This window comes from Leucopleurus acutus, assembly GCF_964270905.1.
Source record: "Leucopleurus acutus genome assembly, chromosome: 6".
Taxonomy (NCBI): Eukaryota; Metazoa; Chordata; class Mammalia; order Artiodactyla; family Delphinidae; genus Leucopleurus; species Leucopleurus acutus.
Window position 1 is genome coordinate 57498009 of NC_139149.1, and position 26354 is coordinate 57524362.

Consider the following 26354-nt stretch of genomic DNA (forward strand, 5'->3'; position numbering starts at 1 on the left):
CCCCTCACCACCGGGAAGAGTCCCCAGAGAGGATATCTTTTTCCCACCCCCAATATCCAAAGCATCTTCCCCCGGGAGTCATAAAAGATAAAAAGAAGAGTGGAAAAATACAGACAAAAATATAGATCCCCAAATATTCTGAAGAGCCGAAAGACAACCACAACGACCCTCCTTGCAAATTCTTACCGGAGAGGCAAGAATGGGGCGACATACTCCACCACCACCGCGCCCCAACAAGGGAAACAAAACCCAGCAGTTACTGCGGGGAGGCGGATGGGGAGTGCTGGGCGGGTTTCCTAAATGCTGGAGACCTAAGCGGACTAACCGGAGGCTTAAGCGACCAAACCGTGGGCTCTGTCCTTGGTGCTGAAAGAGCCGTGCCCTAAGTCCGAACTCGCTGTGCTGAAACTGGAATTCCAGGCCCTCGGTTCTTTACCATCTCCGCTGAGCCCAAGAGTCTGGGTTGGAATGAGAGATAATTGGAAACTAAATCAAAGCCATGAAGTCCCCAACTCTGTTACTCTTCCCGCCTAACTGGAATGTTCATGAGTGCAGGGATAATATAAATTGCTGGACAGTGTAAGCTCCATGAGAAGAGCGCCTGGCACAAAGTAGGTGATTAATAAACATCCGTTTAATTAATTACTAATATTAAACATTTTAAAATTAAGGACGAGCAAGAGCCTTCATTCCTCCCTTTCCCCCTACATAAAGGAGAAAGGGAGGGATGTCCTTGCAGCTGGACGGACTCAGCTTTAATTTGAGACACACAGTCTTGTAGATTTCTTTCTCCGGCGAGATTATTTTATTGGCTAAAACGTTAGGGGTGAGCGTTTTGGACACCGGGGTCAGAAGAGGGAGTGGGTGGAAATTTCTCAGTCTGATGCCACAGGTTAAGGTAAACGAATCTTCCTTTCTGGGGAATCTCGGATCTTAGGAGAAGGCAGAGGAGACAAGGTGAGCGGGCGTCTTCCTGGTACGGCACACCCTGAGAGGAGCGGGGATTTGTTGCCTCCTCCCGCCGGCCTCCTTGCCCCAGGGCGTCTTGAATGATCGAGCACTAGCACCGGGCTCCCTGATTGGTGCAACCATTTCTTTTAGGAAGGCTCGAGGAAGGGGCGTGGGTGGAATTCCGAGCCTAGTCTCGTAGTAAACCGCGCATTCCAAGCGTGGCAGAGAAGCTGCGCGGTGCGCGGTTTGAAGGGTTGTTTCCTGCGCGGAGTGGGCACGCCCACCCTGCCCAGTCCTGAGCTCTGGCGCCCGGTGCTGCTGTTACCCACGCCCGCCGTTCGGGATGCTTTTCCGTCCTTAAAAAGTGCCCGAGTTCTTACTGTAAGATGGAAGAGAGGGCAACAATATTTCCTTTAGTATCAAGGGCAACGCGGTTATTTCAAACCTCACAACGAGATCCCTCGTACTAATCGAACTCCGTCTTCTCAGGGCTGAATCTTCGATCTCCCTTATGGAATATTCAGTGCTTTGTAAGATTTTCGGCATCCCCACTGTGTCATGGTGAAGGGCAATAAGATATTCAGAGAGAAGGGTCGGGACTCCGGTGGGCCAGCAAGGCCGCAGACATGTCCATATATAACCCCTGCCTGCTGCACCGCAACAGGGAAAGGAAAAAAAAAAAAAAAAAAACTCACTGCGAAAACGAGTAAAGGAATCACTGGTTACACGGTGTCACCCAGACCCAAAGATCAACTTTGTTTTGCCCTCAAGAAAAAGAAACTGAGGTAGAGGAAAGAGGAGAACAAAAATTAGAGACGAGGGTGCCTGAGGGATGGCTTGAAAAGGCCAGAGAATAAACAGCCCCGCCAGCCAGTCTAGTTGTTGGCTCTGGCGCACGAGGAAAGACCCGGCCAGCATAGGGCCTCTCGGTCTCTGGCCGCCTAGCGCCATCTGGTGGAAATTTTTCCGTGAACGTCTTTTTACCGTGAGGGGCTTTCCGAACCAGGCAGTTCGTTAAATACGTTTAAATATTGCAAAAGGAGAATCCTTAAAAAGCATGAAATCGAAGGGGGAGTGGAGGGGAGTGGGCCTAGGCATAGAGGGCCGGTCCGCTCCCCCCACCCCACCCCCAGGACACCTCTATGCTCGGGTTCCCCTTGTGTGTGGAGCGGCACTCGTGCGTGTTATTAACCTTCAGATATGATCAATCAGGAGGACTCCTCTCCCCATCACCAAGGGAACCAAAGCTAGGAGGGAGCGTACAGTGGGTTGGAAAGCGGACCCTTTTCTCTGCGGAGGCAGTGGGTAGCTGAACTCAGATGAAGTACTTGGGGAGGCTCTGAGCTGGATGAGGAAACTGAAATGAAAAGGAGATGGAATCCTCTAGGGTCTGAGTGTTCCCCCCTCGTCTCTGCCTCCTTTGCTTTCACGACAATCCTGGCTCAGTAGAGAGCCAGCAAGGACACGACCCAGAACGCAGTTTCGCTCAAGGAGGCATCGTGGGGTCGTACAGCTGGAGGAACAGCGGGGAGAGTAATTGAGGCAAAGATACTGCTCTTGTCTTCTCGAAGATATGGTAGTGGGGGAGAAGAAAGGGAGGGAGAAGCGCTCAGTGAGGCAGAATTCTTCATAGAAATTCTCTCTTGCCTCGCCTTACCCGACACTCTGCCTATTTCAAAAAATAGAGCGTGTTGAGTACGGTCTGGATTACTCATAGGGCTCTTTCTTTTTCTTTCTTTCTCTTTCTTTCTTGCTTTCTTTCTCTTTCTTCCTTTTTTTTTTTTTTTTCCGGGCGCAAACCCGTGATCTGGATTTATAATCGCCCTACAAAGCTCCAGAGGCGGTCAGGCACCTGCAAGGAGCCCCACCGCTCTGCCGAGCTGCCCCCGCAAGCAGCGGCCTCGTGATTCCCCTGCTGAGCCGGTCCCCGCCTCCCCACTCCGCCTCCGCCTCCCCCGAAGCCAAGAAGCCGCCTCTTCGGATTGCTCTTTTCTCTTCCTGGAGCTCCCGTGCGGGACGGTGCTAGCGAAACAGAGGCGGCAGCTGGAGGTGACGCCGGGCAGATTACGCCTGTGGCAGAGCCGGGCCGAGCCGGGCGGATTGCTGGGCGCTACGCAGAAGAGCGACCGGAGCGCACGGCTTGCTGTCTCCCAGCTTAGGTGGGTAAGCGCGCGGCCGCCCGTACCCTCCCAGTACCCAGCCGCGACTGTTAGCTGGGTCCTCTTCACCCGCGGTTTCTTGACCAATCCCCACCCCAGTGTCTGCCATCTACCCTCCCGAGCTGAGTGCGTCCCACCCGCCCCAGTCCTGACTCTCCGTTCCTGCGCGGCGCAGAGACCTCAGCCTTCGCAATCATCCTATCCCCATCAGCGAGATTCATGCCCCGGGGACGCACAGAGGCTGAGGCTCGCGCAGAAGTGGAGCGAGAGCGATTTTCCTCTCCGCCTCCCGGCTGCGAGCGCAGGTCTCACCAATGGGCTCCTGGCCAGCAGCAGCCGAAGGCGCGACTCAGAGCGGTAACCTGTTACTTCCCCAGAAGCCCCGGCCTCCCCGCTGCCTGCTCTGCTGGGCGAGTGCGCGCGCGGAGCTAGATGCGGAGTCCTATGCAGGGTCTGGAGGCCGTGGCCGGCGGGCGCTACTCTGCAGGCTCTTAGATGTACCCAGATTCGCCCGCACTCTCTGTCCCCTGGCCTTCGGAAGCCATCGCACCAGTGCCGAGCGCGGAGCAGGGGCGCCGCGCACTTATCCTTGTCTGCCACCTCCCGCGCGCTGGGCGCAAGTTCGTTTCCCCGGTGACGTTCCCCTTTCTTGCCTCTCTCACCCTCTCCGGGTCTGTACAGCTAGAAATCCGGGGACCTCAGAGAGTTGGGTGGAGAGGAAATACAGAAACAAGGATAGAGCCCCGTTCTTGGCTTCGAGATGACTCAAAGCGGGTGGGGCAAGAGGGAGACAAGCGAGGTTCCGACTCGCTGCTTTCTGGCTGTCTGGACTACAAGGTGACTGTATTTCTACCCCAGCCAAGTCCGAGGGAGAACGTAAAGACATGGACCTTTTTTCCCTCTCACCTTGTCTCACCAAAGTCCCCGGTCCCCGGAGCAGTTAGCCTCCTTCTTTCCAGGGAATCAGCCAGACACAACAAGGGGAACCAGACACCGAACCAGACGTGCCCGCCCCGTGCGCCCTCCTCCCCGCCAACACCCGCCTGCCCGCCCGCCCGCCGGCTGCTGAGAGCCCAATAGTGCTTGTCGCGGCTAGGCTGGAAAACCACGCACTGAGCCTCCCTAGCCCTCCTAGCCCAGTCCCCCGCACCCGCGCGACCTGCACTGGCCTTGGGCTCCTCTAGTCTCAGCGCTGCGCTCCAGGTCGCCCCGCCGCCAGACTGGAGAGCCGCCCCGGGCTACGTTGCGGGCGCCCGAGTCCCCAGCTCGCGTGCACGTCTCTTCCTCCCCCCGTCCCCAGCCCGGCGCACCCCGACCCAGCCCGCTGGTTGCCGTTCCTCTAGCCTCTCTCTCCTGAGCCCGGACTTAAGCGGGAGCGTCCGCGCCCCCGACCGCTCAATCGCCTCCCGCGCGCCGGACCCCTGAATCCCTCCCCGTGCAGCTCTCGCTTCTCTTTGCAGCCTGTTCCTAAGCCCGGCCGGCCGAGGACCCCGGACAGCAGAGGACCGGGGACAACCGAGCAGATGGCGTCTTCGACCCCTTCTTCGTCCGCAACCTCCTCGAACGCGGGAGCGGACCCCAATACTACCAACCTGCGCCCCACAAGTAGGTCCTGCTCCAGTTTCCTATCAAATGGACTGCGGGGAAGATGGGGGCGCTGGGACGTGAGGAGGCTGCGCTGGCAGAAAGGGAAGGGGGAGCGCGGAGATGATGGAGGCTAGAAAGAAGTGGGGCCCTGACCCAGGTCCCGACCAAAGGTCGTTCGACTGCCAGGGATGCTAGGCGATTCCAGGGCGCTAACGCAGTGGGAACCACGCAGGGTCGGAGCGGTGGCGATCCTTGGAGGCTTCGGTGCGGGGGAAGGACGCGCGGCGAGAGTGTTGTTTTTGTTGTGTTGTGTGTGGTTTCTTTGCTAGGTGGGACGACGGGGGTCAGCGCAAGGGGCGGTGTGAGGAGCTGGGAGTCTCAGCGGGAATAGAGTCTTCTGTCTTCGGCTTTCGTTGAGCCGAGATCTGACCCCTCCCCCCCTCCTTTACCCCTGCATTGTGCTCGAACTCTATAATCAGCGGAAATTTCGACGTTAATTGCAGCTTTTAGAAAACTCGGGGTCCCTAATTGCTCCAAATTTGCGTCGAGCTATTGACGAGTGAGGAAGAAGCCAGGGGCGAGAAAGGAGCATAAAATGGTTTGAGATTAAGCCTCGACATTTTAGACAATTACATTTCAGAGACAAAAAAAAAAAAAAAAAAGCGGGCAGCATCCTGAGTGGCAAGAAGTGGGGAACCAGGAAGAGTCCAGAAGGTTTGACAGGGCGGTAGGAGAGAGCAGCCCTCTCTTTTCTCCAGGGCAGGAGACCTGTCAGCAATGAACACCTCTGGAAGAGAGAGGAAGAAAAGGGGAACCAGATAAAAGCAGGTGGGAAGATGTATGCTTCCCCACCCCTAGCTCCATGCGGCGACTCAACCCATTTCCAGAACCTGTCTTTAATTCAGATTGATTTCCAGCATCTTTGTAGGGATGTGGAGATGAGGGAATTGTTTTCCTTTTTCCACTTTGGATGGAAATGCGCTCCCTCCAAATCCATGAGCTCCGGATAGTAACGGCCCCAGAATTTCTATATAAAAGGGCTTAGGGATGGCATTGTGGTTAGAAGGAGAGCTCATTGCTTCGCTTTTGTAGCACTTTCTAGAAGCTTGAGAAAACATCAATTGTTCCCATCAACGAAGGTTGGCGCAGGGGGGGTTATCAGGTAAGCCCTCTATCCAACCCCTAGGTGCTGCCCTTGGCTTCCCGGCTGGAGGCCTTCTCTTAAATTCTTAGGCGGCGTTCCAGTTCCCTTTGCAGCTCCCTCCCCCAGCCCCCCAGGCAAGCTACAATTACCCACACAACAAAGAGGGGCTCAGGAGAGCCGCCAGCCTTGGTGGCGCGAGAGCCGGGCACTGGCTACCAGAGCTGGTCGGACCAGGCCAAGAGAAACGGGAGGCCTGCGCGCCTTTGTCTGTTGCTCTGGCCCTGATGGATTTCTTTTCCAGTTCTCTCCACATTTCCTGCCCCTTTCTTTGCTGTCTGGCAGGGGTGGGCGGCCGTTGTGTTCACCCACCCTCGAGTCCTGAACCCCTACTGCGCCCCTACTTCCCAGAGGCAGCCAGCAGCGGAGCCCATGTGCCTAACCGCGGGTCCCAGACCCAGCAGAGGAGCTGACCCGAGTTCGCTCATGGCCGGGCGCGCCCGGAATTTGCCAGGGCGGAGGGAAGATAGCCGAGAGCTGGGCCCAGGAAAAGCCTGCAGCACCTGTCCTGAGAACGCCGCCGTCGGCCCCGACAGCCCAGCTGCCGTGAGCATTCTAGGCTGTGCGCGCACGCCTGGCTCTCCACCCATCCTTGCCCTCCCTTGCAGACACATCCTCGCCCGCCCAGCTGGCTCTGCTTCTCTGCCCCGCCAGGGTCTCCTGGGAGGTGGCGTTGCTCAATTCGCACAACCTTACTCGACCTCTTGCTCCGGCGACGCCTCCTCCTTGTTCTCAGCCACTCGGTCTTCCCTACTCTGGCTACGTCAAAGGATCTCTCTCACTTCCTCTTCCCATCTCTCTTTCCCTTTCTTTCACTGCAATCCCCAACTCTAAAAGGCAGTGCCATGGGTCTGAACTCCAACGCCACAGCTGAGTGACCTTGGAAAACTCTCCTAGCCTCTCTGAGCTTCAGTGTTTTTATTTGTAAAGTGAGTCTTAGATTAACACTCCTCTTTTTTCCTAGGGTTATGAGGATTAGGTGAGATGGCGTTTAAAATGAAAGCACTCTGTCGGATGAAAATAGCTCTTTACCTGCCAGGCATTTTTATTAGGGTTTAGCTTTCGCCCCGATTTGCTACTGTCTGTTGCAGGAACTCCATCTGTGACACGCTCTCTCATTGACGTCGGGCTAGTTCTTCTCCCCGCTGGGGCTCTGTTGTGCCTCGGGTTTAATGGATGTCACTCTCCTTATCGCAGCAAACACTCGCGCCCGGCTGAAGGCACCGGCCCGGATGGGGTGGGGGATGGGAGTGATTGGAGGCGCCTTGCTATGAGGAATCCGAGGGGAATTTCAGGCTAGGCCCACTACACCGGCTCGCATACAGGCTCTGCAGGCACCGCCGTGCTTCTGGCTGGAAGTTGAACCCCGAGGGCAGGATAGACGCTGAGGAGTTTGAGAACACGGCAGCGCCTGAATCTGCGATTCAGACTTGGAGAAAAAGTGTCTGGTTCCCTTCGCCTTCGCCTGCTCCAGATCCGAGACGTCCGAGGGGAGGGTTAATGAGGGGCATGTTGGGAAGAGGGGGCAGGGGGTGAGACCCGAGGCGCACTATTGTCTTGCCGACTCCCCGGTCCCACTGAAGAGCGGCCATGCCAGCCCGACCATCTAGTCAAATACTATTTTTCACCCAATTAATTCCTGAACTCTTCCGCGACCCCATTTCATGCCAGTTTATTTTAAGCTGCCACTCAGCTGGAGACCCGCCAAGAAATTATGAGATGTGTTGGTCCCAGATGTCTCTGTGTTACCTTTCCCAGCCGCTGTGGTCGCCCTTCGAGTCTGCGGGACGGAAACCAAGGGACAGGGCCTGCGGGTGGGTGTTGGGCAACTCGAGGAGCCGGGCCTGGCCCTTTGCACCTGTGGTCAGCCCTGTTCCACTCCGACCCCGCCTTGGCGGCTACCCCATCGTGGTCGCTGGGAGCCGCGGGTGGGGCGCTGGGTGCGTGGCCTCTCAGAGACACTGTTCTGTACCCGAGGTCGGAGCAGGAAGGGGCTGTGATGGGGTCTCGGGGGGCACGAGTCTCCCCGTCGGCCCAAAGATCTGGCTCTTAGCTCCTTTCGGGAAAAAGCTTTTTAATGAGGCGCACTGGCGAAGACCTGCCCCTACCCTCCCCAGAAAACCTTTGCCCTCGACCGGGTGCCGGACTGTCGAGCCTCACTGATCGCACGTCTCTTGGTTTCTAGCGTATGACACCTGGTGCGGCGTGGCCCATGGATGCACCAGAAAACTGGGGCTGAAGATCTGTGGTAAGTGAAAGGGCCGGCTGGGGCCCCAAAGGGGCTGCGAGGCGAGCGGGCTTTGCGGGTTTGGGAGAGTGGGACGTACGCGGAAGGGAATCCTGGCTCTTGGGTCTGTTTTCTAGTGTCTACAGCCCCTACGCCCGGCAGAGACGCTCCTCTACTGGCTTGACCTTCCTCTGCCCTCTCCTGACGTGCCCCCGAGGGACCTTTTCCGATGGGGGGCCCTGGGCTACTTGAGACCTCGGGGCTCCCCTAGCTGGGCGCGAGCACAGCGCCCCCGCGCGACAGCCTCGCTCATCTTGCCCGGCGCTTTGGCTGTTCTGACCCAGGCGCTCTGCCTACGCGACGCGAAGGCGGCATAAAAAGGGTCCGGGTTTACTGGAGAGCAGGCCCAAGGCGAGACATCCGCCTTAGACGGTAGCTGGCGCGTCGTATTCCTTCCCTCTCCACCATCGCGCGTTGAAAGTGACTTCCTCGGCTGGATATTTTTGCCCGAGATGTCAAAACGGATTCAAATTTCGTTCTTTGAGGCCTTGGAGGCCAAGAGAATGGATTGCCTGCAGCCCTCGGTGGCCTACCTGGAGGAGGTGCGGGCGGTGCAAGCTAGAGGGTTTGAGGAGCTTGCCCTTGAAGGAGAGGAGGGAAGGGAAAGGGGGCAGAGGGGGCGTGGGGCCGCAAGACGGAAAGTGGGTATCGGGCACGATTTGCTAGAGAGGAAGGAAAATAGATCTGGGAGCTGGACGGGAAAAAGAACTGCTCTCCGGAGACGTAAGGATCTAAAATGAAAACGCCCAAGGGCTGTAATTTTTTTTTTTTTAAGGAAAAAGGGAGATTTGTTCGAAGGGACACAGCTGAGTGGCTCCGGCTGAACAATGAGAACTTGCTTTCCTTGCTACATTTCACCGTCTAAAATTTCTAGCCTTATCGGGCCAGAAAATACGGACGTCCCCGGTCAGGGGGTGGAGAGGCGGGGTAAGATTAACGAGGGGCTTATTAAAAGGCCATCCGTCAGCTGCTGCGCGCTGGAGATAGTGGCGGCGCAGGCGTAGGCACGCCCGCCCAGCCCCGGGAGCGCCCGAGAGTGGGCCGGCGAGCCGGTGGCCTCCGGGCCTGATCTTCCCAGCTGCCCTGCATCCCGGGGCCCCAGGGAGAAGAGAGTTTGTGGCCGGAGCGAGAGGAGTTACTTGGCAGCTTTTGGAGTCACCCTCCCTTCCCCGCCTTGCGGCGCGGCGCCCTCCCTGCGTTTCTGGGGCTCTGTCCCCTTGATCCCAGAAGCAGCTTTACGGTGAGGAAGGGTTGCTCGACTCCAGGACCTAGCCGTTTTGCAGGGAAAGCCCAGCCCTGCGGCGGGGAGGCCCCGGGGTTTGGCCCTCTCCCCAGCACGCGAGGCCCGCGGGGCGAGGCCTGGGCCGCGTCCCCGCGCGGGGGCAGCTGGCGGCAGCCGAGCTTTGTTCTATAAATAGCCCCCTTCTCCCAGCCGCCATTCCCGGCTTAATGGCCCGTTTCGCGCCAGGTCCCTTCGGCGGCCGCGGCGCTCGGCTTCAGCAGCCGTCATTGTCATGCAGCCGGGCAAGCAGAACTGAGCGAGCCCTGGGCGCCCGCCACGGTCGAGGACAGGGTGGGGGGAGGCTTGGGGTGAGGGCTGCTTTCCTCGCGGTCCTAGGCCTGCCTAGCCAGCGGCCTTCATCCATCCCCATCCCCGCTTCCCGGCATCGGCCCTGGGCGGTGCCCCCTGCTGCCCCGACTGCAGACCCTCAGGGTCGGGGGAGAAGAGAAGGTCTAAACGCCGCTTCGGTGACACACCCGAAGTGACCCGAAAAGGTAAAGGGGCAGTAGCATCCCTGGGTCCGGGAATAGATGTCCAGGCACAGGGGTACGGGAATTGGGGAACAGAGGTTTGCATCAGCTTCCCCTGAGGGAGAGCTCTTGGGTATTTGGGGGATACCATCCTCAGGGAGTTTCTTCTCTGTTTTTACCCACCTCCCCAACATTAATTTCAGGAAAGCTGAAACACCTGTGACAGGAGAGGGCTGGTAGTGTGTTGAGGGGAAATTGCCTTCTGCTAATATACATGCTTTGGGGGCCACAGGTTAGGAGGATTTACAATAGGTTTGATTCTGAAAGGAAACAAAACAACAGGAGGATTTGTTTTTCATACTTTGCGCCAACTCTGGCTTTCCATTTTAGTCTAGTTACCGGAGGCATAAGTGCAGTCTTTGGTTTTGACTTGAATCCACAGACCCCTCCCCTCCTCCACACATAGATTCCCGCACTCCCTTCATCCCAGACCTTCACGGGCTTGAAAGGTGCCCTCTTGACCTGACACTCTCCAGGTTGGTTTGACCTTTCACCTTAAGAGAGTTGAGGGACTAATGGTCATCTTCTCACTTCCAGATCCATTGCCCTGGGGGACCCATCCATTGCCCTTGCCAAGATTCCACCCCACCCCCTCTCCTACCCCCTCTCCTGGATCCTCCCCCCGCCCCAGGAAGACAAAGCTGCAGGGAAGGCCCCTGGTCTCACCAGTGTAACCCTTAGCTCCGGAGGCAGAATCCCGTGGGAAAGCAGTCAGCCAGAAGACACCCAGGGTCTTGCCAAGAGGTAGAGAGCCGGGTGGCTACAGGCATGATAGCATGACCTAAATCGAAGGAGATGCAGGGAGCCCTGAGTTCTGGCTCTGGGCTCTGCTAACTTCCCAGTGTGTCCTTGGGCCTCAATCACTTCTGTATTCAGAGGTCCCAGACTGGCTGCCAGTTACAGCCCCTGAGCTGTTTTATTTAGCCCATGCAGTGTGTGTGTTTGTGTGTGTGTTTAATTTTGTGTCAGTCACCAACTTTTAAATATACATTTCAAATATTCTGCATTTATTATGGCTTCTCTTGAAATTAAAAAAAACAGTTTGAGGTGGGGGAGAGATCTGGCAGGGTACTTATAGCCCAGAAAAATCAGGAAAAGAGCCCCTTCCTCTAGGGAGATGCAACTCCATGCTACAGCTTGGTGAGAGACAGCAAAGGGGTTGGGCTTCAAGCCTCACTTGCCCCCTTGGCCAGGTGCCCTTATGCTAGGCTCAGTTTGAAACCCCACTTGGAAACAACCAGCTTGAACCAGGTGCTCTAGTTCCTCACACCTCCCCCCCTCACAGGGCTGATTAGGCCTTTGAGTTTGGGGGCAGCTGTGAGGACCAGCCGCAGGATCGCCCCTCGGCTCATAGGTGGAAGCTAGCCAGGGTGCTACGACCGGGCCAAAGCTCACCGCAGCTTCGGTTCCCCTCCGCTTGCCTCTTTGCCTCTTAAGAATGTTCAGCTAAGTTACCTTAAACTAGGTCCTTATAGCTGAGGTATAGAGCAAAAGGGAGTACAGTCTGCTTTAGTCTCAGGGACCTCTGCTTCCAGGAACCCTTGCTAGCCAGGGAGGTCATCAAAGCACTGACCTCAATGTCATCCACCGCCTCATTATCCTTGGAGAAGCATACGAACTTCCAGAGCCTCTCAGAGCCCAGAGAGGCCTGGCTCCTTGACCTTATTTTTGAGGCTCCCAATATTTTAGAAAACAACTACCTTCCAGAAAGGTGATATTCCAAAAATAATATCCATTAAGTGTTTATATTAGCAAATTAATATTAGCAAATTATAATGCAATATAAGTGTGCTTTGCATAGGATAGTTATAAGATGTATAGAAAACACTAATTCCTTGTGCACTCCAGGAAGTATGGTCCAGGAATGGGATGCAGGTTTAAAGTGTCGTAATTGGCATCTTTCATTCCTATCAGGACACCTCTGGGAATGCCTGTGAGAAGAACTCCTTTGGAGATAATATCCAAAGCCCAAATGCAGGTCCTAGGTCCTTTGCCACCTAGGAAAGGAGTTGCTAAGGGGTTTCAAGGCAGAGACTTTCCCAGGGAGTGAGTCAAAACCGACCAGAGGTCAGAGACCTAAAGAGCAGGAGTTCAGCTGGGCAAGACCTCACCTCCATTAGGGCATGTGGACTTGGTCTTTTCAGCCTGTCTGAAACAAATTCCACTGCTGCCTGTTTGGGTGGAGGGGGGCGGTCTCACTCAGAAGCCAGGTGATACTGCATCCCTCTGGCAAATGAGTGCTAGCTTCTCATTTTGGACTCTGGGGATTTGGAGGAGGAATTCAGAAAGTAGGAGCAGAGGTGAAGGGGAGGATGCACCCCCCATCTTTATATCCAAGTGTGGAGCTCTATTATAGTGTATTTTCCCCCTTCTGATGTCCTTTAGAGCTTTAGTGATAAGTTTTAAAGGTGCTGAGAACAATGAAAGGCCTGGTGCCTCTGCCTTCCTATTCTTCCCTCCAAAAATAGACCCTGCTTCTGTGTGTGGGAGGATTCTAATCACTGCAACTTTCCCCCTGCACCCCTCCTTCCTCCACCCCTCAACACTGAATTGCAGTCCTGGGGAAGTAAAGCTGAATTCCCCAGATTAACTTGCCTCTCGTGGAACCTCCCGGGACTTTCCTCCAAGCCTGCCTTGTGACGTATGTGACTCCCCAAGGATCTTGGTCTCTACAAATACAGCTTTGGGGTCACCAAGAAGCTTAGAACTTCCTTCCTCTTTTCAGGGTGTTGCATTTCAGACTAAGATTGAGGCCGAATTGGAGGAGATGCTGAGGGAAGGAGTGGGTCCGCAGGTCCCGAGCCCCAGAAGGGACAGGTGGAGGTACTGAGAGAGGAAGTGTGCTCCTGGTTGGCAGAGCCTCAGCCCTTTCAGCTCAGCCTGCTTCTGGGTTTGCCACTGGTAGTGTTTGCACTGCTCACCTCAGGCAGGAGAGATTTCCGCTCCTTCTGAGGGGCAGGGAGGAGGTGCTTTGACTCCCACCCTGGGCTCAGAGCTCATCTCTGTGGAGTTCTTGGATGGCTGTCTAGCTTTATTACATTGTTGGTCACCATCTGCCAGTCTGCAAGCTCCTGGAGAAGAGGGGCTCTGTCTCATTTATCTTTACCTGTCCCTGGTCCTAAATGCTTAGTAAAGTCCTTTTCCGCAATAGGTGCTCAATAAGTATTTATGGAATTAAATGTCACCACACATAAGATTTTAGGCTTTCTTGTCTCTTTCTCCAATACCTTTATTTAAGGAGAGGGGGTGGTACAGGGAAAGCTGCCCTTCAGTTTTGGGTGAGAAAAATTAAACTTACATTCAACCCTGGTAACATTTACCTGGAGCCCAAGGAAAGCATCTTCCCCAATCCTCAGTGCTGGTCTCACCCCCTCCTCCCTCTGGTTGCACAGCCCATAAACCCAGAGCTGGCAGCATCCTCTCCGTTTGTGTCCCTTCCCTTAAAACCCCATCCTGGGGCTGGTTACTGGAGTGGAAGCTGTCCAATTGACTTAATTCTGCATTCACTGTCATGTTCAGAGAGGAGAATGGGCTTCACTTACTGTTTTTCTCTCTTGCATGACTGGGTCTGCGCCACTGATGACACTTGGTACTGCCCCCTCCCCGCCTGGAGGCGAGCAGTGCCAGAGCCCTTACATATAAAACAGACACTCGGCTTCTATTCGGGAAAAGTGAGAACCCTGCTTGGAGAGTCGACCTGGGCCAGCAGCAGACCCTCCGAGCCTGGGAGTTTGGTGCCCTTCCTCTGACCCAGCTTCTTGTGCTACAGGCTTCTTGCAAAGGACCAACAGCCTGGAAGAGAAGAGCAGGCTTGTGAGTGCCTTCAAGGAGAGGCAGTCCTCCAAGAATCTGCTTTCCTGTGAAAACAGCGACAGGGATGGCCGCTTCCAGCGCACAGAGACCGACTTCTCCAACCTGTTTGCTCGAGGTAGTCCCCACCCCCAGCCCTAGTGCTATCCAGTAGGTTGCTTATTGGAGTTTCTTTACTTTTTCCTGAAACCTTGCTTCTTTTACAAAAAAAAGCCATTCTCTCTGAACCATCATGAAACTGCCTTCCCAACATTTGAATATAATATACTCCCTCCTTCCCTGTTGCCCAGGTCTCCATCATTTGAAAGCTGGATGAGGGCAATCTGTAAAACAGCCAACTCTAAAGATACTTGCAGGGACGAATACACAGTCATAGAATCTCAGAATCCAAAGAAATCTTTCATATAAGAAAATCCAGCGATTCCCTCCATAGCATTTATCCTCCAAGGGTGGTGTCCACAACAACAAAAGCACCCTGTAGGAAGCTGTGTAGCTGGGCCTCATGACCAAGTGCTGTCCTGAAGGTCATTTTCCTTTTGAAGATCTTTCACTCATTACCGCTGCCCCTACAACAACAGTCTCAGGAGTTGCTTTCCCAGTCTTTCATGACCAGCTCGAAGGTAAACCCACCCCCCTCCCCCCTCCCCCTTCCATGAACTCCCCACAAGCCATGGAGGCCAAACCAGAACAGAAAACAAGATTCACTAAACCTTGGAGAGAGAATCCAAAGAATAGACACAGAGCATTATATACAGCCAGTCTGTTCTTGAGCTATGGCTGACAACTTCATTTGGGGCCCCCTACAGCTTTCCCCCCTGGCTACCCCCCAGCCTGACTCTACCTAACACAGGCCGGAACCCAGAGTCACCTTCTGGCATCCCAGAGGCCAAGCCCTAAAAGGTAAGGTCAAGAGAGGGGCAGGAGTTCCCTCTCCCACCTTCCTGAGCCCCACTTTCCAGTTCTAGTTTTCTGTCCAAGGACAACATAAAGAACCATCCTCTTCGGTGTGACCTCAGCCTCTACCCACAGAAGCCTCACCCGCCACCAGCAACAGATCAAGCACATCATAACACCATACCGAAAGCCCAGTATCTGAGCCAGATGTACAGAGACACACCTGGTACTAGGGGAGCAAGACAGATGCCCCGTCCATCACACGCCTGACAGGTGCCCAAATGGATAACTGCAGGGGAGGCTGCTCGTGACTTCTCAAAGCGTTTCAATTAAGAGCAGCCTAACTATCAGAAACTCTGTGAACCCCCAGAGAATATACACAGCGCTTCTGTGTATACGCCGATGTACCTTGTTCTGGGGAGATGGTACGTCAGATTGTCAATGCATGCATATCCTGGAAGAAAATCAGTCCTTTAAAGATACGGATGTTAGGGATTTCTAAGCTGACTGAGGAAATCCGGATAGGAGTCAGGTGATAACCCCTTATGGGCTTCCCCCCACCAGATCTGCTTCCAGCTAAGAATGGGGAGGAGCAAACTGTGCAGTTCCTGCTGGAGGTGGTAGACATACTCCTCAACTACGTCCGCAAGACATTCGATCGCTCCACCAAGGTGCTGGACTTCCACCACCCCCACCAGCTGCTGGAAGGCATGGAGGGCTTCAACCTGGAACTCTCTGACCACCCTGAGTCCCTGGAGCAGATCCTGGTTGACTGCAGAGACACCCTGAAATATGGCGTCCGCACAGGTAAGGGTGAGAGCCAGGTGGACACGCAGTGGCAACCTCGGCCTGCGTCAGACCTTTGCCAATTGCCGGGATGTCAAAGTCATTTTGAAGGAGAAACACAAACCCGGGTGAAGGAAGGCAGCAAAGCGCTCCATGACCTCAGAACCACCAGACTCAGTGACAAAATCCCATCATTATTTATTGTTGTCAAAATAGATTTAAAAGATACAGACACATGGTGCTGTGTCAAGTTCTGTATAAAGAGTTTTAATTCTTGGTTTGAGGCTATTCACAACCTAAAGAGAGCAGAATGATCCATTCTCTACTTCTTCTCCCGCTTCCATTTTCATGCCTGCTTCATTCTGATAAATCTGACCCTTGCCTGTCCCTGAAACTGGGGACAGTTGGGCCCATTTCCTTTTCTTTCTGTACTAGTTTCCTAGGGCTGCCACAACCGATTACCACAAACTGGGTGACTTAAGACAACAGAAATTTATTATCTCACAGTTCTGGAGGCTAAAAGTTCAAAATCAAGGTGTCTGCAGGGCCGTGCTCTCTCTGAAGACTCTTGGGAAGGAGCCATCCTTGCTTCTTCCAGCTTCTGATGGTTGTGGGCATTCCTTGGCTTGTAGATGCATCCCTCCAATCTTTGCCTTCATCTTCACGTGACATTTTCCAAGAGTCTGTGTCCAGGTTTCTCTCCTCTTTGGATTAGTGCCTACCCTAATCCAGTATGGCCTCATCTTAACTTGTTTACATCCACAAAGACCCTATTTCCAAATAAAGTCACAGGAATCAGGGGTTAACACTTGAACATATCTCTTACAGGACACAGTTCAACCCCCCACACCCTCTATTTGCTAGGCCCCAAAGCCACACACTTACACACCCTTTGCATTCTACTCCATCCTCTGGAGTTCAGGTACCCTGAGGCACCAAATCCTATCTCCAACAGGGAGCCCCGGAGGACGCCCTCTTGCCTCCTTTCCACGTTATAGGAACTCTCTCTACTCAGCAATCCTGGCCAAGTAGTTACTCTCCAGTTGCCTCAAGTTCAAGGACTTTTGGGATCTCTGTCTGGCTCTTTCTAAGCCTAGGAATCAAGCAGTGGTTTCTTCTCCCTACCGTCTTTCCCCACTGCAGCCTGGCTCTCCTGAGCCCTTGGGCAGACTGATGTACAGGAATTGGCAGTCCATAGCATGGTTGTCCCCACACAGGAGCCCCTGACGCCATGACTGGTAGCCTCTTGTTCTTTTTTCTTTCTCTCTCTCTCCTTTATTATCCTGCTCACTCTTCCTAGTCATTTGAAGATATGACTGGGGAGGGTGTTGTAATAGGACTGAGTAAGGCTATTGGATGTCAAAAACAAGGGTTATAATGAAATAACGAGGCTGGCCAAAGAGGCATTTTTAAATAATGAATCCCAAACAGCTTTTAAAGTCTGCCAACACCACTGGTATAGGTGTAGCTTTCTTGAATAACTGCAGGATGGACAAGACTCAATTATATTATAGAGTCTGTGTTTGATTTTTAAAGAAAAACATGCTCATCAATTTAGTTACATCTCACCTTGGTCTGATGGCTAATCTGTTCCTGGTGGAGATGAAGTTGTTATTTGGCTAGGAAAAAAAAGAGTTCTCTGTGTATGTTTTAGCTTGACTAGCTTTGGTCCACTATTTTTATTTTGTCAGTTCACACCACAAACACTTTATCAGAGAGATAAGACCATGTACGTTTATCATGAAGCTCAGAATAGTGTTGCCCCTCAAAGAAAAATACATGGATTTGTCATAATAGCAACTCATATCGCCTACAAAACTGAAGTATCACGTGGTCAGAGAAGCATGGTCTCTTACTAGAGTCGAGTGTGTGAATCCAATTAGATACTTAGCCTGGAGCCATTCATCCCAGTTCTTCAGAGCAGCTTCTAGAAGCAGATATTTGCATTTGTAGTGTTCATAGTCTTCAGGCAATGTGAAACCTGCATCACAGGGTGTTGATCCTGGCAAAGTGTACTGTTGCTTTCATGGGAAAACACATTTCCTAGTTGCTGGTCTGTAGTTTAGATGTAGTTACTGGAGCAATAGAGTAAACCCACAGGTATTCTGCAATGGAAGTGGAAGATATTTCTTAAGAGTATTAATGCACAGCCAGAATAATGAATAGGGTTTTAGAATGAAAACATACTAATCTGGGAAGCGTCTGTGGAGGGATGATGATGGCCTTTGGAAATTTCCCTACAAATTAACAAAGACTTCTGAAAAAGGAACCAATGTATATACATTCTCCAAGAACTGAGAGAAACGCTAGTCAGCCCTCAGTCACAGTAGACATGCTGACTTCCTTAGTTTTCCTTTTTTGAACTTTTTATCATGGAAATTTTAAACTTATACAAAAATAAAACAGTGTCATGAACCCAGTATACCCAACACCCAGCTTCAGCTATTAGTAGCTCTTGCCAGTGTTGTTTCACCTGACACCCCACCCACTCCCCTCTCTTCTATACTATATGGAAGCAAATCTCCAGCATAATATTATTTCATTCATAAATATTTTTTATCCTCAAGGACTCAAAAAAAAACATATTATCATTGGTACATCCAAAAAAATTTATAATTTTTTAATATCACATATTAGTCAGTGTTCCAATTTCCAGTTGTCTCATGAATGTCATAAATGTTTTATTTTGTTACAGTTTGAGTCAAGATCCACAAAAGTCCCCCACATTGCAATTGCTTAATATGTCTCTTAATCAATAAATTTCTTCCTGCATCTCTTTTTTTTTTGAAGCTTATTTGTTCAAAAATTTTACTTTAAAAAATTACTCTTTCTTTCTCTCCAGCCTGACTCTAAGCCATGTGCTGCTCAGTACCACGTCTATCATCTGTTAGTATTTTTTTTTTATATGTGGATTTTTTTTTTTAGAAGATGTTGGGGGTAGGAGTTTATTAATTAATTTATTTATTTTTGCTGTGTTGCATCTTCGTTTCTGTGCGAGGGCTTTCTCTAGTTGTGGCAAGCTAGGGCCACTCTTCATCACGGTATGCGGGCCTCTCACTATCGCGGCCTCTCTTGTTGCGGAGCACGGGCTCCAGATGCGCAGGCTCAATAGTTGTGGCTCACGGGCCTAGTTGCTCTGCGGCATGTGGGATCCTCCCAGACCAGGGCTCGAACCCGTGTCCCCTGCATTAGCAGGCAGATTCTCAACCACTGCGCCACCAGGGAAGCCCAATCTGTTAGTATTTTTGTTGACTATAGACAGTTGAAATTGAAATTTAAACTAGGTCATTTTGTTGCTTGATAGAAATTCTGGTATGAGATTTTGGGGACATTAAGCTATAGCCATAAGAGGAAAGTAAGGTTTGGGCGGACTTTGTGTCCTTTTATATTTTAATAGACCATGAGATACTGTTTCGCTTTTGTTTGAGGGTATTTGTATCAGTCTGTCTGTCTGTCCGTGTCCACCTTTTGTCTCTGCTATGCGATGTGCTTTTGATACATTGTCAAATGGTGTGATTGCATTTATTTATCATTCAATCTTGTCTTAAAATGAAATGTTTGTCGTTAAAAGTTTTCAAATGGGTATTGTGTGTGTGTGTGCGTGTATATATATATACACACACACGTGTATGTTTATATATATGTACATACATATTTATATTTAAATGGACTTCAACAAAATTAGTTACGTTGTAGGAGATCGCATAGATTTTGTTGGCACTGAGCCAAGTAGAGCAAAATGGACTATTTTAAGCTATTTAGAGTAATCTACATGAATGTCTGGAATCTGGGCTTGAATTTACACCAAGCTTACTGTTTATGCTTCTTTTATTCTTTCTAAAGATCAGTATTATTTTTCAAGGACTCTTGAGGTGCGGGGATCTGTATATTCTGCTATAAGAAGTCCTAGTCTAGATGTTCTGAATGAGTCCTCATCGCAAGGAGGGAAGGATATACTTCCTCAGAGAGGGGACTTAGACCAGGAACATTCCAACATTAGCTCTCTGACAGTTATTTCAGAGGCAAAAGCAATTTCCTCTGGAAACACAGCAGTCAGCACATCTTTCTAACACCAGTTCTCTGTCACACACCCCTGGATAATCTATTGCGTTGGCGCCTTCGTGTCAGCCAGGCCAAGCCTGCTGTATGGGGTTGAGTTTTTCTGTGAACGCCAAGTTGGCCAAAATTTGGCGATAATCCTGAATTTGCTGAGAACAAAGCCTGATAAAGCATAGAGTAGGTTGAAAAGGACTTTTGAGTTACATAATAATAAAACTTATTCTATCAACAAGTCAATGAGTGAATGAGGTTGTGTCTGCCCCTGGTTCACAGAGCAGATGCCAGGTCATCTCAGCAATACATCTAGTTTAACAGTCACCTGACTATATGTGGGCAAAACACACCAATGCTTGGCGTCGTATTTGACTGACACAGAGGCCCAGGGAGTGATGGCTGCCTCGGCATCAGCCTCAGAGCTGGCACTCACCCTGGGCTTGGTTCGGTTCACAGAGCCACTGACCCCTTCTGAGGCCTGCGGCCTCTCCTCCTCCCTCAGCATACCTTGATTTGGAGAATAAAAGCTTGAGGTGTTAAGTTAAAATTTGAAATATTTATGGAGAAAAACAGGACCACCACATCCAGATTTGTATTTTAAAAAATACAACAGAGGAGCTCATCTGGAAATCAATGATACTGGACAGATTACTTGTTTTATGACATTGGATTTCTTTTACTTGAAAAGCATTATGCTTTAGAAACATGTAAGTTTGGGAGACATCTTCAATGTTAAAGGTTGGTATAGGGTGGGTCAACGTGCCCTTCCTTCAGTATTCTTGGGCAGCCCTATGAGACCATTGGGATAGAGGTCCCATCACTGTGGCCTAGTGGAGTGGACCTTCTGATTTGAAGACAGCTTGAAAAATCTGGATTTGCCTTGATGCTTGTCTGTTACTTACCTCTTTAGGTCATCCTCGATTTTTCAACCAACTCTCCACTGGATTGGATATCATTGGTTTAGCTGGCGAATGGCTGACATCAACTGCCAATACCAATATGTAAGTCCCACATATTATTTCCACGTAAGCAAACATGATGTCTGAGTATGGCTTGTTGTATTAAAAGTCCAATTCCAATGGTTCTATAATAATTTTATTACAGTTTGCCCTAGTCATCTTTTCTCTTAAAATCTTCTAGGTTTATCACAGTTCTGAGTTAAAGGTAGATACTTGATAAACTATTTTTTAATTGAATAATGCAGTTTAATAAGAGCATGGTCATAAGAAGTCATGACTCTAGCTTTCAAAGTTTAGTGTGAAACTTCATGTTAAAAGACTCCATATTTCTTAATGATATATTTAAAGAGATCATGTTCTGGGATATAATCTTGGTCCATTTTCCCACCCAAGCATATTGCTCCTTATCATTTAGGTCATATTTCTTCATAATTAAAGAGGCCATAAAGCCACAAACCAATTTGATCAGCCTATTGTTCAACTAAAATTTCTAAAACAATTCATGTAGTGATATCCCTTTGAAAGGAATTATATATCCCTTTCAAAATAACTGTTTTTCTGAATGTGAAATTTTTTTCATACTTGAGTAGGCAAAGCCTTTGTTTGTTTCTAAGTTCTTGTAAATTTATTTGAAACTGTCTCTAAGGTCCTGGCGGTAGGAGGGTTGTGTGTGCAAGTAATACCTGGGTAGTCTTCTGGTAGTCACCCCACAGTTTCTTCTACACACAACGTGCCATCTTTGGAGACAAGGACAGGTTACAAGTTGATGGAGGGGCATCGTAGCCTACTAAGTACTGTCTTTTCTTTCAACGCTAAGATTATGTTTTACCACTATGTATCCAGACAGTGGTACCACATTCTATGAAAGTGTCCAGAGGGAAATAATAAAACAAGGTTATCGCAATAAGTTAAAAATAACTACATAAAAATTATATGGGTTTTAGTCACTGTGGAAATATTTGGAAAATAACCGTACACTTTTTAGTTCATGGTAAAGTAGATTTGAAAAATGAATTTAGGTGAAAGGGTGGTATTATTTAAAATGAGAAATTCCATTTGACGTCAAGATAGAATGTAAGTTATTAAAGTTCAAGGTATTCTATTTTTCTTAAACTACTACCAGCCACAGAACCTGAAAGGGCATTTTAAACTTATATATTGATTTGTGTGTGTTCCAAAGATGTTTAATGCTGTGACTCAAAATACTTAACTACATTCAGAAAAGTTTCTATTAATTAAGGCCTCCTGCTTTGTTTGCTAATTTAAAACAACAACAACAACATTTAAAAAGCAAATGTGACAAGTGAAACCATTAGTACTAATAGGCATAAAAGATTAAATTGATTGAAGTCAAATGGTTTTCCTGCTCCCTACTTGCAAGTCAAGGTTAACTTCACAGAATGTTCATGTTGGATCACTGAGGCTCTGAAGGGCTGGGAGGAATTCAGGTCAAAGATACAATCACCTGTATGATCTCCTAAACAAAAAAACTCCCCTTTGCAGTCTTTATGTTTATGGTTTGTGAGATAAAAATATATCAGCAAGCACAGACATAATATATTAATTATAACTTGAAAAAAGACAGTAATGTTTAACTGAAACATCTCACACTAAGGAATGATTTTAATTAGAAAGTACAGCTTTTAAAAAAAAACTTAACTATTTAGAAAATAAATGAGAAAAATAGAGTAAAAGGTACATACCCATTAAGGCCCAAGTACCCTTATTAATATAGGCACCAAATTCACCCAGTGTCTTTAAGTGTGTATTCTGTAGGCCTCTCAGCTGTGATTTCCTAATATATATAGCTCAGTCTCAAGGTAAATAAAAGGAATTCACCCCGTTGAATCATTTATGACCACATATTCTCCTAAAAGACTTTTCTTTAACCAGGGAAATCTCACAAATTCTCCTTTTTTTTTTTTTTTTTTGTATGTGTTCATAAAATGAAAGTCTCTTACTCTTCCCTTACCTCAGCTCAGCCATATGAAGCACTAAAATATTGCCCAACCATCTGAGGTCAAGGTCAGTCCAACTAAATGGCACATAGTAATTGCAGCTGTACTGAACAGTGGATATTTATAAAATATGATCCGATTCCAACAGATCGATAGCAAAGGTTATTTAAAATACTGAAATAGTTTCTGTCAGTTCTAGAGACAAGGCATTGTCTGAAGAAGTAATAACTATTATCTAGAAATTGTTCTAAGCCAGTTCCCCTGGAAGATCATGAACTGTGGCAGCACTGTCAGGAGGTTATGCAGAAATTTGCTCCCTTGTGACAAGTCCTTCTCCAGCTGGGAACAGTGTTCATAATAGGCCTGGGAAAGAATGGCAAAAGGATCTTTTTTGGCAGAGTAGGATTTAATTAGTGATACACTCATTTTTTGGACCTGTACTTCATTGAGTTTGGATGGCACTGGTAATAGAGAATAATAACTGCATTCCTCAGTATACTCTCCCTAAAAGAACTATCCAATATTTTAATCCAAGTGGCAAAGTGTAAGGTATCTGATGGTTAGAATAGAAGGAACATTTATGCCCATGCTTTCACACCCACCTGTGCATTCAGCTTCGAGATATATTCTTCCAAGCTAGGACTCAGTGAAGATGCAAAGAAAACGTCACCAATGTGTAGTTGGCCATGGCATGTACAGCTCTTTTCTTCCAAAACACGGGCACCGAGCAGGTGTAAACAACAGCCTACCCTCAAGCACCTGACGGTAATACATAATCCTAGTGGCAAGATCTATCACAGCCCTCTGTTAGGAGGTTATGATTTCAAGTATCTCGCACTTTATTTTCATAGAAATTACACAGGAGAAATTTTCTATGGGGGTTATCAGTCATTTTACACTAGTAGGCAGGTCGTTACAGAGGAGCCTGCAGTAAGTAGTTCTCATTTGTCATAGAAAAGCAACTGTGATGTAAAGGACATGGAATTCCAGCTTGGAAACATCCTACATGTGAGATCTTGAAACAACTCACTGAATTTCTCTGAACCCCAGTTTCTTCTTCAGAAAAATGAAGAATAATTGTATCCACCTTACATAGTGATTCTGAAGACTAAAACAGACACCAGTCTTAAGTGCCCAGTGTATACAAGGTACAATGCACACACCCAGGAAAGGCAGCCAACCCATAGGTCACTGTTGCCATTTGCAACCCCTCCCTTCAACTTCCCAGCTCTTTTGTTTCTGTCTCTCATCCTCTCTGGACACCAAAGCGGCTCACTAAGCTCCCCCTCAGGTGTGTTATCTTTTAAGGTAGAGATGGGCCACCCATCACATCCATAAGGAGGATAAAATCTAAGAGGAGTGTCAAGTTAGAGAATCAACATAGAAAATTATTTCTTCCTCTCGTTAAAGAAGTTCCTGGTTTGGCAGTCACCAGGGATGCAGGATCCTTGTGCCTTCCTGGTTCATACTGAGGCATGTGGCTCTCATCTTCAAAGTTACTTCATGGTGCAAACTAGCTGCTGGAGTTCCAGCCATCATTTATGTGTTCCAGATCTCAGGAAGGAATGCAGGCAGAGGGAGGAAGGAGGAAGGAAGGAAAGAAAGAAAAGAGGGAAGGAGGAAGGGCAAAAGGGAAACACACTCTTTCCTTCTAAGAAACCTTCTCAGAAGCTCCACAAGACATTTCTCATAGCATCTCTTTAGCTAGAACTTAATCCAATGGCCACACCTAGGGAGGCTAGAAAATACAGTCTTTGATCTGGATGAACTGCAACTCCAAATAAAATTGAATGAAGGAAGGGAAATTTTGATACTGGTTAGCAACCAGCAGATTCTGCCATCAGAGAAAATCAGCTTAACAATCAATTTGCCTCCGTTAATCCCGCTGGGAAGGTGAGTTGAACTACTAAAACAGGGCTGACTCACTACCCTACTCAGAATATAAAAACTCTCCTTTAGTGTCACTCCCTGAATGTCACAATCATACTGTTTTTAAACCCTTACTTTCAATCCCATGTTCTTATGCTTCAACCTAGAGCTTTTAGCAGGTTTAGTTTCTTATCCTCCGATTCTGAAATGTCATCTTGTACTATGACTTTAGCATCAAACTAGCTTCTTCTGAATCCATATTTGACCTTTCATCTCTTGCCTTTATCCACTTTCATCTGTCATTTACGGAAGGGGTACCAAACCTGGAGTCCCAGTTGCAAGAGGAGACTCTCCTAAAAGTGTATACAAAATGATGTGCATATCCTCATTTTCTTCCTGGAGAGAGGGACCATAGCTTTCCTAGGAGTCCCAAAAGTGTCTGTGATCTCAATTAAGTTAAGAACCACTGCTCTAGGGTGAACTTCAAGGTCTTCTCTAAGGCTCTGGATGCAGGCAGACTCCCACTTGTAAACACGGCCGAGGATGAGAAGGCAAGTTCAGAGGAAGTGTCAGGAATGGGGGCACAACGTTAGCCCATGTGACAGGTCTGGCTGAGGATCAACAGCCGTGGGGCAATCTACCAGCTTCTAGGAGAGGGTGTCAGGACTAAGGTCACGAATCGGAATAAGCTTGGTGTTAGCTGTGGGGTAACTGATCCTTCAGACCCAGGCAGGGACTGTCAAATAGGATGCAGCTAAGGCCAAGATGCTGGATTCATCCTAGTAAGCTTCCTCCTCAAGGTTGGGAATTGTGTCTTATGACATCTTTGTCTCCGCAGTACGTAAAAAGCCATTTGGAAGAAAATAGTCATTCATTAAATATTTGTTGAACAGAACTGAAAGAAAGGTTTCAGAATCAGGAACCTGGCATAAGTAAGGAACCTGAGATAGATGAGATCAGATAATCCCACGATCAAACTCTCTAGACTCTTCCTCCTGATCCTGAGAGTAATAGCCATATTCCTGGTAAGAAGACTAATTCATGCAAACCTCGGCCCTAAATTGATTCAAATCCTGAAGTGGACCAACCCTCTGGCCTTCAACCCCATCCTTTCTCCCTTCCCCATGTGGTTCCTGCACTGACTTGACTCTGGTCCAGCTTTCATCCAATCCTTGATAAGGTTCTGATATTATGGTGTATGATTCCATTGGTTCCTTGCCTTACCCTAGAGAGCCTTCTCATTTGGTGCTGTGAGACTTAAACACACACACTGCCACCAGTACCTCTTCACCATGCAAACATTTTTGCCATTCCAACATTTCCAACAATCAGTGGCACTGTTGATAACGCATTTGTTCAAGAATGGTTAGAACCACATCATGAGTTTGCCCCTTGGTACACTCAGCAGCACAGGCTAAACCAGGAACCCTTCTCTTCTTCTTCCTTTATCAGGCCATCAGACATGAGGGAGTGTTGGTTGCTACGGTGATGGGGCTCAGAGCAGAACCAAAGCATGATTGTGACCTCCAGAGGTGATGGTAACTGAACACATGATTTCCAAGGGTCTTCCTCCTAAATTTCAAGGTTCCTCCCAAGGAAAATGGACATATTCTTTTTGCAAACAAAATTCTTCTATGAGGAGATATACCCTGAGGATCCTTCAGGATCTTTTTGTCCTCTTTTACCACCATGTGATTAATTTGATTATTTTTCTCCATGATTAAAATTTAGTACCTTCACCTGGGTCTTTGTACAACAATTGTTATTTCATCCTTGCAAATAGCTTTTCTAAATCATGAAGCCAGCAAAAATTCCCATTAATTCCCAGCATTGGCATTCAGCCTAAACACCCTAACCAGGGATGAAGTCTCCCCATATCACTGGGCTGAGTCAATCTAGGAATCTCCCTTCGGCGAGCATTGTCTGAGCCGAGCCCACAAACTCTAATGCTTAAGAAGGCCAAGCGAAAAGAAGAAAGACAAAGTCTCATAGTCAGTAAATACCTTTTTGTTTTCTGGTTTGATATTC

The 26354-nt window shown here is 49.1% G+C and overlaps 1 protein-coding gene across 2 annotated transcripts in view; it reads left to right on the forward strand.

Moving 5' to 3' along the window:
• Positions 1 to 4633: 4633 nt before the first annotated feature.
• The window catches only part of GAD1 (glutamate decarboxylase 1), a gene marked incomplete at both ends in the record, with an annotated part of 37786 nt that continues 16065 nt past the window's right edge, over positions 4634 to 26354 (forward strand). Inside the window, 6 exons of one of the 2 annotated variants that reach the window (XM_082841409.1) lie at positions 4634 to 4715; positions 8084 to 8146; positions 13767 to 13925; positions 15266 to 15508; positions 20451 to 20541; positions 25779 to 25815. In XM_082841409.1, the coding sequence (XP_082697535.1) occupies positions 4634 to 4715; positions 8084 to 8146; positions 13767 to 13925; positions 15266 to 15508; positions 20451 to 20541; positions 25779 to 25815 (675 nt within the window). Of the gene's footprint in view, positions 4716 to 8083; positions 8147 to 13766; positions 13926 to 15265; positions 15509 to 20450; positions 20542 to 25778; positions 25816 to 26354 lie in introns of those variants that run through there. The other variant, XM_082841408.1, reaches the window with a different exon arrangement.